At 34.7% G+C, this 14,414-nt stretch overlaps 1 protein-coding gene and 1 long non-coding RNA gene across 68 annotated transcripts in view; both read left to right on the plus strand.

Moving 5' to 3' along the window:
* Positions 1 to 7,567, plus strand: part of LOC107010243 — a 24,993-nt gene extending 17,426 nt beyond the window's left edge. For 26 of the 46 annotated variants that reach the window (XR_003576574.1, XR_003576577.1, XR_003576576.1 and 23 more), the window contains 11 exons: positions 228 to 298; positions 378 to 632; positions 2,054 to 2,333; positions 2,933 to 3,032; positions 3,650 to 3,884; positions 4,012 to 4,118; positions 5,698 to 5,792; positions 6,524 to 6,628; positions 6,723 to 6,858; positions 7,236 to 7,363; positions 7,468 to 7,567. This is a non-coding gene — a long non-coding RNA (uncharacterized LOC107010243). Of the gene's footprint in view, positions 1 to 227; positions 299 to 377; positions 633 to 1,609; positions 2,334 to 2,932; positions 3,033 to 3,116; positions 3,204 to 3,649; positions 4,119 to 4,915; positions 4,988 to 5,143; positions 5,262 to 5,697; positions 5,793 to 6,523; positions 6,629 to 6,722; positions 7,142 to 7,235; positions 7,364 to 7,467 lie in introns of all 46 variants that reach the window. The other 20 variants (XR_003576538.1, XR_003576544.1, XR_003576536.1 and 17 more) reach the window with 20 other exon arrangements.
* An 89-nt stretch (positions 7,568 to 7,656) lies between these two features.
* LOC107010231 (catalase isozyme 2-like) overlaps positions 7,657 to 14,414 on the plus strand; it is a 77,188-nt gene continuing 70,430 nt past the window's right edge. For 2 of the 22 annotated variants that reach the window (XM_027914457.1, XM_027914458.1), the window contains exons 1-3: positions 7,657 to 8,018; positions 8,449 to 8,539; positions 8,625 to 8,767. In XM_027914457.1, the coding sequence (XP_027770258.1) occupies positions 7,810 to 8,018; positions 8,449 to 8,539; positions 8,625 to 8,767 (443 nt within the window). In that variant the 5' untranslated portion in view covers positions 7,657 to 7,809. Of the gene's footprint in view, positions 8,023 to 8,448; positions 8,768 to 8,890; positions 9,598 to 11,441; positions 11,913 to 12,759; positions 13,094 to 14,414 lie in introns of those variants that run through there. The other 20 variants (XM_027914461.1, XM_027914462.1, XM_027914460.1 and 17 more) reach the window with 17 other exon arrangements.

Here is a 14,414-nt window from a genome sequence, read left to right on the forward strand (position 1 = left end):
GGGGGGGGGGGGGGGGCAGAGAGAGAGAGAGAGAGAGACATGAAATATGTTTTTGTTGATCACTACTGTATGTAGAGATGGTTTGATTATTTATTCTTGCTGAAGTTGAGCAGGAACATACATATTGGTGCTTAGGTACTTTATATCTGCTTGTTTCTTTCATCTTCTATCATGCTTCATTTTCTCTGGCCATTTTAACTATGGTTTTGGCCATCAAATCTTCTCAGGCAACTCAAACAATGACCTAGTGACCCCCTCTCAGGCTACATTTCAGGTCCTGATGTTTACACCAATGAAGGTATACATGCCCAAATGAATAGATGTTATAAGTTATCTTTTCTACACTCTGTTTCCCTAACAACCACTTCAATTTGCAGGTCCTTCAATATTTTTGTATCCACTTGTTACTTGTATATTTTCCTGACCAAAGAAAAACGGAAGACCAATCTTTGGTAGCATTTTTTATGTCAGATGCCTGTTTTTACGGTGTTTTAGTTTTCCTTGACCTCCGTAATGCAAATATCAATTCAAGATTTTGTTTCCAGAGGACCAATACATAAATTACTTAATAACACAGCTATGACAGTGCTTCTTACATTGAGAAGTGAAGTAGATCTCAGATATATCCACAGGTAATGTTGAACCTAAATTGTCCAACATCTCTATATGATTTTACTTTGGAGCCTTCAAAGACCTCTATATGATTTTCTTTTGGTTGCAAAACCAATTAGACCAATGTTAACAAGGGCATGTCATACATATTTATTTTACTGTTAGGAGTATTGTATTCATATGATAAATGTGTTTGCTAAGACTGATAATTCCTCATAAAGAGTCATGACATGTCCAGAATAAGTGATAGGAAAGGAATTGTCTCTATTAACATGGTTGTCGAAGAAAGGCATGATACCGCTGGAACTATTGTTAGAAAGAGCTCTTTTTGAGAAGTTGTCAAAAATAGTCATGTTCTCTCCGAATAGAGATGTGATAATGAAGAGGGAAGGGCACTGATAGTAAACGGTGCCAGTCTTTTTTTCTTCATTCCTTGTCTTGGGGTACCATTAGAAGCTAACTAACAGCTTACTTGTTTATTTCAATTTAGAACTTGTTACAATAAAATATTATCATTATACTACTATGAAATTGTGTTTAGCATTTTAGAGTATCCTTTTTTCCATTTTATTCCTTGCCTTCATACGCTGCTCCACCGGATTGCTGCTATTAACTCTCGGCGGCAATGTCCGACCAAAACCCCCAATCAATTTTCGTGGCCGATCAATCTGCCCAAGTAAGTTGGTATTCTTCGAGAGAAAGTTCAAAAAACTTGATTATCTCGGGATTCTCCATATAAGAAAAAATGAAGAACTTGTTGGTTTTATAAAATGCATGTTTTAAAGAAATTGTTTCATTTTTGAAGTAAAATGGGTATTCTTTAGATGCATATTTTAAGTAAATCAAAGGAAATTGTTGTCTTTTTGAATTGAAATTGGTACTCCTTAATGCATATGTTAATATTAATTGGAAGTGTGAGGCTGTTTGGAGTGCAGTTTGGTCAGGGTTCTCTTGTATTGACGAATTCTGATCAAAACCTTAAACCCCGAATCAACAGAGGACTGGTGGTGGGTTGCTTCCAAGGCTGTTTCTGGACTGGTTTTCAATGCCTTCTGAAGCTGTCCATGCCCTGTTAAAAGGCCAAATACAGAAATGGATGAGTATTTACAGGCAAAATTCCCTTTATAGTAGATAGTCCGGCATAGCATAACTCATTTATTACTCACCGCGTTAGAATCCCTACATTATTATATACCGCATAACAGTTTTTACATTATTATCACTGCATAAACATTCCCTGTATGACTACACGTCGTTTGTTCATTTTTGTTCCATGTTAGATGTGCAATCAACTTGCCAGAAATTATGTGCAGCATTTAACTCCCTTTTTTGGAACCAATAATAGCTTTATCGAAACTGATTATGTTAATTCGATAAAGCTATTTATGTGCTTTTCAAGAATCTGTTTTGGTGACTAGTTGGTTCGTAATGGTACTTGTAGGACTGGCGCCCTGGCCTTCTCTTTATTCACCATGGTTTCTTATGCTTCCTTATACCACCGACATCAAAATAAAGCCATTCAAACGATATGCATCGGCTTTAAAAGAGAGGCTCTGAGCTACCTTTCTTTGTTGGAAATTGTTACTAAAGCTCATGGGAGGCCAAATGTATATCCTAAGGTTTTGAAAGTAAAGTTTTTTGAGATTTAGTTTGTAGTATCCATTAGGACAGTGGAGCTGGGATGTGCATGGACCCGTTTTCGGCAGAGGCCATTGGGCAAGGTATATTCTATTAACCATGGACAGTTTGGTGAGTTGACTGTAAAGAATTTTAACTGTTCTTTTTACTCTTTATTCTTTCTGGGAGGACAAACCAGTTAAACCTTGATTACCAAGAACTAGTCAAGGAACCCCGAGTAAGTCAGCAGTTGTGCAATTAAAGTCATTATCACAACTTCTATATTACTTTGTCGTAAAATGAACTGTAAGAAACAAATTAGTCAAACAGAATGTGTCATTTCATGTTACATCATTAAAGCAAAAGATTGTGCCAAAAACCTGTATGCAATGCATATCAGCGAGGAGAGAACTCTTTTCTTATTTGGTTTGAAAATTGGGGAGAAACTAAAAAGCTAAACCAAATAGCAGACTGAGTCAGGAAATATATGAGAAAGAGAGAGTGAGAGAGAGATGGGACAGTAACAATTAATTGCATGGTGTTGTTTAGAGACTCTAAATTTGCATCCATCATATAGTAATTATTTCTCTGTGGTGTTTTATCAGGAACAGATATGCTTGCTTTACCACTGTCCTTGTTGTATCTAATTGTTGTTTCAACTGACCTTGATGTTAAGTCTGGATTTCTTATTCTTATGGTATAGGTACTTTCTATTAAATGAGAAAGGTGAGAAAGTTGAACTGCAACATGGAATTTTGAAGACCAACTGCATTGACTGCTTAGACCGTACAAATGTAAAACAGGTACATTCCCTCCTGTGTTGACATTGCTATCATTGGGGCTTGATATGGATGCATATAAAAGGCTAGTTTCATTTCTTTTTTCAGTGAGGAAAATACTGCACCACAACTGCTTGTGCATATTTTCCATGTAACCCTAGAGAAGTGTCGATTGTGGAAGGATGCAATATAATGGTCACTTAGCTTTCTCTACTTACACTTTGGGTGCCTATTTGAAGCTCCTTCACTAGCTTCAAGATATTCAGTTGACAATTTCTCTTAGACATTTTTCTTCAAATACACATTGGGTGCCTAGAAGCTCCTTCACTAGCAATTTCATAATATTACTGCCTTTCTGGTTCTAGGCAGCTTCTATTGAATGTCCCGACTGGGAGTGAATGTTATTTCCTAAAACTAGAAAGTTGGAAGATTCAATCTGGCTTAATATTTGACACCATTTTCTATAATTATTCATTTGCTGGTTCTGGGAACTGGGATCAGGACAGGGAGAGGTTTATATGGTTGTGCCTTGGGACTTGAAACCACTAGAGAAGCCTGTACCAACTAACACATTTGGATCCACTTTTTTCAACTTCTCATCACACTTTACAGATTCCCTAATCGATGATGTTTGTTTGCAGAGCATGCTAGGTCGGAAATGTCTGAATTCCAACTGAGAAGGCTTGGTTCTTTCAACGCTGAGGAAACTTTTAGCTCACACCCAATCTTGACGAAAGCTTACACTCTGTGAGAAGTTTTTTGATATCTGTGTTAGAGCTTCTATGCTGGATAGATATTAGGTTTTTTGATATCTGTGTTAGAGCTTCTATGCTGGGACAGCCATGGTACTCTAGATTTAAAGGGAATTTTTGTCAGGTAACAGCTTTCTTGTTCTGCAAAAAGATGGTATCATATGAATGCAGCATTAGTGCAAAGCATATTTTTGGAGAGTGCATTAATATAAATACAACGGTAGTAGGACTCAATTGGCTCGTTAATGTAGGCACTCGAATGTGGAGAAGAGGGGCTGATTCTGATGGATTTGTTGCAAATTTCGTGGAAAGGGAGCAAATTATTAAGTTGACAGGGTATACAACATCATTTGTTCAGGTACACTTGTTCAAAGTTTGATTTTGACTTTTTTCTACAGTTAACAATCTTGCTGCTCATGAAATACCCTTTTATACATATGTTGATAACCGTGGAGGATACTTAAAATTCTGCCACATTAGAGTTTGATGTTGAATTTACATTGCTGTGATAAAATATTTAAACTAATAACTCTTGTAACTTGTATTACTTTCTCTGTGTGCAAGTTGTGCGTGTGTTTTCTCTCTTTTAATGATAGAAGGAAAGGGTTGAGTTAAAAAAAAGGAGGAGGAATCGAGAGTACTAAGAACATGATGTCGTCAGAATAAAGAAATAACCAAATCAATTATCCAGACGGTTTTTGGTGTTCGGACCATTCTATATAGGAATCCTGCACTATTTATTTGGCATATCAAAGTTTTCTCATAGCTTATGATGAAAGAACAGTTCAATACTCAGTACAGAACCTCTGATAAGCAATATACATTCTGGTATGGTAAAGGGCAATGAAACTTAATCCTGTCTGACAATAACAAGACATCCATTTGCTAGAACTTTTAGTAGTTACTTCCTACAGGCTTATATAACTCACCCTGTAATAAGGGAAAGATTGAATCCTCCAATGAAGTAGCACTTGGACTATGAAGCAGTAGATAATATCTCGCATTAATACCATGACAAGAAAATAGACTTGTGGGCCTAAGTCAACTGAAAAACTAGTTCATGAGGTGAAATTTTCCAAGACCATATAACAAGACCAAGTCGCCCATACCACAACCAATATACCAGGTAACTTGTTTGAACTCCTCTACTCGCAGTGTGGGCTAACCATGGAGATGATATAGCATCCAGTATTCTGGTACTCCAGCTTTAAAGGGAGATTTTGTCAGGTAACAATTTTCTTATTCTGCTAAAAGAAGATCATATGAAGGCTGCATTAGTGCCTAACATATTTTCGGAGAGTGCAGTAATATAAATATATACGTAGTAGGATTCAAACCCTGACAGTTCCTAATCAACGAACATTATATAACCATCATTGACAGTGGTACTAGTGTTTGGCCAACTACATTCATATCAAGAGTACAGAATCTGAGATTGGATCTTTAAATGCTAACTGCACAATTCCATCGATAATCTGTCTCTACTACATTCATATCAAGAGTAAGAACCTGGATTGGATCTTTAAATGCTAGCTGCACAATTCCATCGATAATCTATCTCGAGATCATGATGAATGTACTCCCTATGTCTCAATTTATATGACACCTTCTATGTTTTGAGAGTCAAACAGTTTAAGTTTGACCGGAAATTTGTGCATGGAATCTTAAATTTTTTTAAAATAAAATTTATATATTTGTAAACTACGTAAAAAGTACTGTGAGTCACAATAATTGATAATTCAAAATGTTAAAAAGATCTATGAAAAATTTACGGGCAAAGATTTGACTCTTGAAATCCGGAAGGCGACATAAAAAATGGGACGAAGGTAGTAGCATACAGCTAAAAATGTTATAGTCAACAAATTGATATTATGACCTCAAGCTTTTTCTTTCTCGATCAATGTCACCATAAAATCTACATTGTTGTTTGATTGCAGATGTGGTCACATAACAGCCCAATGGGTTCCCACTGACCAATGTAACGCCCTAACCGGATACTATTTGGAGCAATTTTGTTGGTGGTAGTAAGCAGGTATGATGCTTCTTACCAGAATTAGTTGTTACTCAAGTTTGTACGCTATATCAAGTTGGTAGCGTTCATTATGTGCTGTCACTTGCAACTTGGTTTGATACTAATCTCCCAGTTAAAATTTTGGAAAGCATTCTTTAAATAGTACTAAGCTTCATGTATGTGAGCCATCTGCAAACTATTAACTAAACCTAGTATTATCATTTGCAGTGTGCTGCCGTTTTATTGGATTAGTTTCTTGTTGACTACTAGGAGTTACTCCTTAAGTTTCAATTTATTTGTTTGATTTCGACTTGACACGGAGTTCAAGAAAACAAAGAGAGAATTTTGATTGTGTTTTTTTTAAGTCAAGAAAAGGAAAAACATTCTTTTTAAAACGGGTCAAAAGGGAAAGTAATACAAAAAATTGAAGTACTTTAATTTTTTTCGAGGAAAGAAAGGACTTTGAACTTACACATATTATGTCTGCATTATTTTTTTCTCAATTACATAACAGAGTTGCTCTGTTTTCACTACTTATTGCTAAGGATGTCACAGAGTGTACTGGTGTTGACATATCCATATATATATATATTACTTGTATAAACCTAGTTTATACATAATGCATACATGTGTTGCCAATATTAGAGTTTACAATTCTTTTGTTGGTATGTTCTATATTTTGCATATCCCATTTAAATTTATTCACAAAAGGCTTTGATTTGGTAATCAACTTTGTGTTTCACTGTCTGCAGCATGTTAATTATGATGGAGAAGGGGTATCCTTCACAGAAATTACATACAGTGATGCGGCTTTGGAAATTTCCAGATCAGTGTGGATGGGTCTGTGAAACTAACAGGTTACTTCTTTTACTCTTTATGAATTTCTTTTGGACTTAAATTATTTATTAAGCTAATGATATTTTATTTCTGGTACTTGTTCTCTATGCCTAGATGAGGTTCCAGAGCGCAGTTTGGTCCGTGAAGCCGAATTCAGAAAATATTTGATGTTAAAGACTTACTAAAGCTTTTTTGCTGGCAAGTACTTTTAGGAAGAACTAAAAGATTTTTTTTTATATTTCAATAGCAGGTCAACTCTCTAAAAACTGTATTATATATGTCAAGAATGTACAGTTTGTTGGTCATTCTCTTGAAATTTTGTTCCAAAAAAAATCACACGTATACAGAATATATACCGATATCTTGGTCTTGCTCGATTATGCATTTGACGGGTATCTAACATCTCAGTTATTGAGGCTTGAGCAAAAGCAGGACTATGAAATTTAAGACAAAAAGCTTATCATGTCATTGAAAAACATTTTTTGACTACTAACTATCCTTATCTCTAAAGAAGATTGAGAAGGCATAACATGGTAGGATGAAGTTGAAAGAGATATATCAATTTTGCATTTGATAGGTATCAATTAAAGCTTGCTCTGATCTAGTGGGAGCTGCTCTTGCGTTCAGGTTCATATGTACTGGTGATAACAGACCGTGAATGTGTTTGATCTTACTTTGGGCACCCTCTCTTTGAAGTTCCATTGATGAAATTTTATCCTTGTGACCAGTCACTCAAGAACTCTACTACTGAACAGGTAGGTCTCCAATTTTCTATTCAATTCCCTACCTTATTTTTTTTTTAATCTCATGCTGCTGTCTTCCATAATTGTTCCTATGATAATGATTTGGCTTTTGACAGAAAAACGTGGAAGTCAGTTTCCGGCACTTTCCGGCACTGCTAATGTCGTATAGAGGACTCCTAGTTTGTACTTCTCTTATGATGTCAATTAACTATTGAGGTGAATTGTCTTTTCAACCTCCTGACTGCTTGTATGTTGCCTTTTTTCTTCTTTCCTCATCTTGGGGTACCATTAGAAATTATCCTGAATGGGAGCTCTTCATTCAGACTATGGATCCAGATCATGAAGACAGATTTTCACTTTGATCCACTTGATGTGACAAAAAGCTGGCCAGAGGATGTCTTGCCTTTGCTGCCAGTGGGAAGACTAGTTCGGAACAAGAACATTGATCACTTTTTTCAATGAGAATGAGCAGCTACATTTCTGCCCTTGTATTGTGGTTCCAGGGGTTTATTACTCAGATGATAAAATGCTTCAAACTCATAGTTTCTCCTACTCTGATAGCCAGAGGTATCGACTTGGACCAAACTATTTGCAACTTCCTGCTAATGCTCCAAAGTGTGCTCAACAATCACTATGATGGCTCTATGAATTTTATGCATAGGGATGAGTATGTACGTTCTCCCTCCTTCCATTACAGAAAATATTCATCCATGAAATTTATGATCTTAATCTGTTAAGACTTTTTACACCATCGTGTTATGTTTCTTTCATTTTTACCATTTATAAGATAAATATACTTTTATAGCAAAGGTGATGTAGTAACTTGAAAGATGGGGGAATAACTAGTTGTTTTGCACTGATATTGTAAAAGTTTTTTACATGTCAGTGTATATAACTTAAATCTATGCTAATACCACATAATACTGATACGTTGCAGCAAATGCGCCTTTAGCTTAGCTTGGAAGTTCATTCACATTGAACGTTCGTCATGATGTGTGTAGACTTAGTGTAATGACTTCAGTTTATTTAGTGACTTGGTTTATTTGTGTTTTAATTATGGTGATACTTTATAATAGTTAATGCATGGTTAATTACAGATTGACTACTTCCCTTCAAGGTATGATCAAGTTCAGCCATGCTGAGATGCATCCTATTCCTTCAACAGTTTGCCGTTGCAAACTAGAGAAGGTTTATTCCTTTTTATCTATTATCTAATAACATTTGAAGCTGAATTAAGACTACAACTTCTGAAGCAGTGGCAGTAGATATCCAGGAAATGCATATTGAAGTGGACCTTAATCCAACACAAGTCTTTTTTCAAACTTTTGTGTTGCTGAAATTTCTTACAGTTATCAATCAGAATGAGAACAATTTCAATCAAGCAGGGAAAATGTACCGCAAATTCACACCTGACAGGTAAACTTGATTGACATATCTTAGACTCTGGTGTTGTTAAGTTTACATTCAGTATAATGTGGTGGACGGTCTTATTAAGATGAAATAAAGAGAGTTCCTGATAAATAAATATACATTTACCAGTCTATGGAACTTGAAAAAATTGGGGATGGATCTGCAACATTCTTCATTCTCAAGCTTCAAGATCATTTACCAGACGGTGGAACTTGAAAAAATTGCCATTTACCCGAAATTGCATTGCATTAAATTTTGCAACATTTCATCAAAGTTAAATCTAACTTTGAGCATGAAGTAATATGTTTTGGTTAAAGCAGAAATTTAAATCTGATTCACAGAAAGCCAACATCTGTCACACTTCTTGCTGTAACATTCTAACATCTGTCACACTTCTTGCTGTAACATTCTCTTATACTTTTCTCTGTCATATTATATATTCAAAATGTGAATGTACACATGTAAACCATTTGCCAATCAGTCTTTGAAGGGAAACATATTGTAGTACTGATTTTAGTTGTTAATACAGGACTAGTTGCTCACCTACTTTCTCAAACCTTTTACTACACTTTATTTTCTCTTTGACATTCATATTCCTCCCTCTGAAGGATATATGCCTGTGTAAATGTGAAAAAAAAAACATGACAAACACTTCTTCTCATGCTAGTTATTCTAGTAGTTGTATCAATAACAGTTTATATCAGTTCTTTGTTGAGAGCAAGAAGGACTTTCGAGTGTTTAAGCCTTTCAAGTGTCATTTGTGTGCATTCTTTCTTAAGGTCCATTTTTGAGGGGGGGTAACCTCTCTTCTCTGTTAAACCCTGATTTTTTTTGAAGTTTTGCACTTATGCTAGTTTGCATTTCCGTTTTTGCAAGTAATTACTTATGAACCCCTTATTTTTAGATTAACTCAGAATGAGGCAGCAGAGAGAATAAGGGGTTTCTGTTAAAGTGTGGTTGCCCTACTCTATGCTTTTCCTGTGATTCTTCCATTTTCTAAATAAACCAAGAGCCCTTAAAAATGTGAAAGAGACATAGATAGAGTAAACTACAGTTTCTGGGTTTCCCCCCCTTCATTTAGGTTCTGGACTGTGATTTTCTTGAGCTGAGGTCTATTGGAAACAACTTCTCTAGTCCCCCCACAAAGGACCGGGGTAATAGGTTTTCTACCTATTTGTACACTGGATTTATATATAGAGTTTTCCCAACATTACTAAATTTATCTCCCTCGTCACAAAAATATGTTGGAGAGAGGTTGATGGGAAGGAATAACACTAAGAGAAGGAGTAGAGGTGACCTACTTAGTAATGTTACCTTTTCAATTAAAAAAGAGCGGGCTACTTGTAATTGAGGGTAAAAAAATGAAGATACTGCTTGGTATTTATACCTGGTCTACAGTTGAAAACAAAAAGAAAAATGAAAATAAGTTGGTAGTCTCTTCAAGGTTGAGTGTAGCAGAAAGCCGGAAACCCCCTCTCTACCTCTCAAAGGTTGGTCTGTGTACATCCTATCCTCCCCAAGTCCCACATGTGGGATTATACTGGTGTTTGTTGCTCTTCAAGGTTGTGTCTAATGAACTAGTTACGTTGGAACTCAAGCTTAGTATACTTTACTACTCAGCGGGCTTGATTTAGACTTGAACTTGAAAGCTGAAGACTCCACTTGCTGTCAGTAGCTGATGATGTTTTGCAGCGGCAGCCAAGTGTATTGTATGAAATTAAGCATTATGCATAAGTACTCCAACCTATGTCCAAAATTCCAGCTTTTCATTATTCCTCCCATGTTTTCATAACAACCAAGCAAATATTTCTACCTCCCTGGGGAGGATGTGAACACTGTAGCTGAAGATGCCAAATCAACACCCCAAGCAACCATTTCCCTATACGAAAGTGGAAAGGGCGAGAAGACAAACCTAAGGGAATCTAAGGTCTTATTACCCCTGAACTTATTTATAAATAATTTTCTATCCTTTTTCGATCTACGTGGCACTATCAAACAAATAGCTTGAAAAAATAGTCAACACCTGCTGGGCCCAGAAGATAGTGCCATGTAGGCTGAAAAGGGCTAGAAAATTATTTAAACAAGTTCAGGATAATAGAATCGTGTGTTTATGAGATTTCAGACATAGATTGAGGATAATTATGCATTTCTCCTTTTACATATTATGAATGACTTTTCATTTGTTAGATCATGGGCGACAGACTATTGTCTTATAAGCCATCACTAAATAAAGAAGAATGTGATCGGCTAGGATAATTAGAACTGTGATTGAATGTTAGTTAAAGAAAAAGACATGTAAATTATTTAAGATATAGGGTTCTTTATCTTTTCTTACATCACTTTGTGTCTCGTGGAGTGTGTTCTTATGTAGATATTGAGGCACGTGTCAAAATAAATGTGTTTCCCTTTTTACATAGTCAAGGATTATGATCTTTTGTTTGAATGTTGGTTAAGATAGGAGTGGTTTGACTTATCGCCACAAAAAAAATGTCATTTGTTCATTTTTGTTCCATGTTAGATGTGCAATCAACTTGCCAGAAATTATGTGCAGCATTTAACTCCCTCTGTTGGAACCAATAATAGTTTTATCAAAACTGATTATGTTAATTCGATAAAGCAATTTTATGTGCTTTTCAAGAATCTCTTTTGGTGACTAGTTGGTTCATAATGGTACTTGTAGGACTGGCGTCCTGTCCTTCTCTTTATTCACCATGGTTTCTTATGCTTCCTTACACCACCGACATCAAGATAAAGCCATTCAAACGATATGCATCGGCTTTAAAAGAGAGGCTCTGAGCTACCTTTTTTTGTTGGAAATTGTTACTAAAGCTCATGGGAGGCCAAATGGATATCCTAACGATATGCAGGCTTTCCCAGCAAGCTTCGGCTTTAAAAGAGAGGCTCTGAGCTACGTTTTTTTGTTGGAAATCGTTACTAAAGCTCACAGGAGGCCAAAGTTTTTTGAGATTTAGTTTGTAGTATCCATTAGGATAGTGGAGCTGGGATGTGTGTTGACCCGTTTTCGCCAGAAGCCATTGGGCAAGGTATATTCTATTAACCGTGGACAGTTTGGTCAGTTGACTGTAAAGAATTTTTAACTGATCTTTTTACTCTTTATTCTTTCTGAGAGGACAAACCAGTTAAACCTTGATTACCAAGAACTAGTCAAGGAACCCAGAGTACGTCAGCATGTTGTGCAATTAAAGTCATTATCACAACTTTTATATTACTTTGTCGCAAAATGAACTGTAAGAAACAAATTAGTCAAACAGAATGTGTCATCTCAAGTTACATAAGTTACATCTCTAAAGCAAAAGATTCAATAATATTCTCCCCTTATATTTCTCACAATGGTCACTTGTCTTTCTCTACTTACACTTTGGGTGTCTATTTGAAGCTCCTTCACTAGCTTCAAGATATTGAGTTGACAATTTTCTTAGACATTTTTCTTCAAATACACATTGGGTGCCTAGAAGCTCCTTCACTATCAATTTCATAATATTAATGCCTTTTGGTTCTAGGCAGCTTCTATTGAACGTCCCGACTGGGAGTGATTGTTATTTCCTAAAACTAGAAAGTTGGAAGATTCAATCTGGTTTAATATTTGACACCATTTTCTATAATTATTCATTTGCTGGTTGTGGGAACTTGGATCAGGACAGGGAGAGGTTTATATGGTTGTGCCTTGGGACTTGAAACCACTAGAGAAGCCTGTACCAACTAACACAGGCTTATAGTAAATCAAAGGGAATTTTAGTCTTTTTGAAGTAAAATTGGTATTCTTGAATGTATATGTTAATATTCTTGCAGCCATGTTCAAGAATTTGGAGCTTAGTTCGGTCAGGGGTTTTCTTGTATTGACGATTTCTGATCAATACCCTAAACCTTGAATTCTTTGAATTTGAGAACTCGCGTTTGTCACTTTTTCATTGAATTCTTGCATGTATTCTCTTTTAAGAATAATTCAAGGAAATCCAAGAAAGTTAATATTCTTGCAGCCCTATGTTGAGTGAGATGGGAGAATTAAGCGAAAGTATGAGGCTATTTGGAGCTCAGTTCGGTCAGGGTTCTCTTGTATCAACGATTTCTGATCAAAACCCTAAACCCTTTAAAAGGAGAAAAGAAAAGTTTGACAACTCTCTATTGTTAGATTTTCTTGGAATTCTTGCATGCATTCTATTTTTTAGAAAAATCAAGAACTTGCTATTTGAAGTGACATTGTTATTCTTAGATGCATATACTAAGAAAAGCAAAGAATATATTGGTATCAGAAATGTCAAGGAAGTTCAAGAAATCTATTCTTTTTAGAAGAATTGTGGTGTCATTCTTGTAGTGTATGTGAAGTTGTTTTTACATGCATGTAAAGGTTATTCAAAATAAAAGATTGTTACATGGATATACCGTTGAAGGTGACCTTATGCATTATTAACTTGTTTTGCAAGGCTTAAATATTTTGCTAGCTGTTGCAAGACTTTCTAAAATAAGATTTTTATTGTACACGAATAAAATTTTAAAAAATAATATATGTATATATTTAACATAATATGAGAAATATATAAAAATAAATAAATAAATTTGGAGCGTAGAGTAAAATAGGGTGGACTAGAATTTTATTTTTTGAAAATAAAATGATAATATACTTTTTTTTAACGATATTTTTTGGGGATATTACAATCTTTAATTTTTGAGAAAATGCATTAAAAAAATCCTAAATTTTGGTAGCACAATTTACTTTACCACTTAACCTATCTGGGTATTTAAATACCTTCTCATTATTGAATGAATTAAATACAACTTTGAGAATAGAATATCACTCTCATCTTCAACATCATAGTCATGTAAGTACTATGTCATTAATTTTCATTTTTTTGGTTATTCACCTTTTTTTTATACATTTTCTTAAAATTTATTACACAAACAATTAATTTAAAATGCATTTTAAAATTAAAATTGCCCCATCTTCTTTCACCCTTCCCTTCTACCCCCTTCCCCCCTCCCCCCTTTTCTTCTTTCTTGATTTTCACCATTTTCAACCATTACTAATTTCTTTTCTTTTCAAATTTTCAGCATTTTATAGTTGTTTTCTTCTTCAACATTCATAATTTTTTTTTAAGGAAAAAGGGTCTGATATACCCCTCAACTTTGTCATTTAGAGCTGATATACCCCTTGTTATGAAAATGGCTCATATATACCCCTACTTGTAAACAAATGGCTCACATATACCCTTTTCTTCTAACGGAAATGAAAAAAATAATAATTTTAATCTAAATTTTTATTATTTTTTTCTAAAAAATATAATCCCATATGAGTAAATTTAATCCTCATCAAACATTTTTTTTTTGACTTTTTTTTATTTCAATGACTAATTTATAATTATTATTTTGATAATCAAATTTATTTATGTTTCACTAATATTATTGTGAAACTTATTGTAGATGACCAAATTTTTTCTTCGAATATGAAATTAAATTACAATACACACAAAAAAAATAGTTTAATTTTTTTCCTTTAAACTAAGGAATGAAAGAAAAAAAACAAAATAAGAATAAGAAACTCAAATAATTATAATAAAAGAAGTCAAAAAATAATTTATGTATGAAAAAAATTAAAATATAGCTTGAACTTTGATAGAAGAATCATATATACCCCTAA

Source organism: Solanum pennellii, chromosome 2 (genome assembly GCF_001406875.1).
Source record: "Solanum pennellii chromosome 2, SPENNV200".
Lineage (NCBI taxonomy): Eukaryota > Viridiplantae > Streptophyta > Magnoliopsida > Solanales > Solanaceae > Solanum > Solanum pennellii.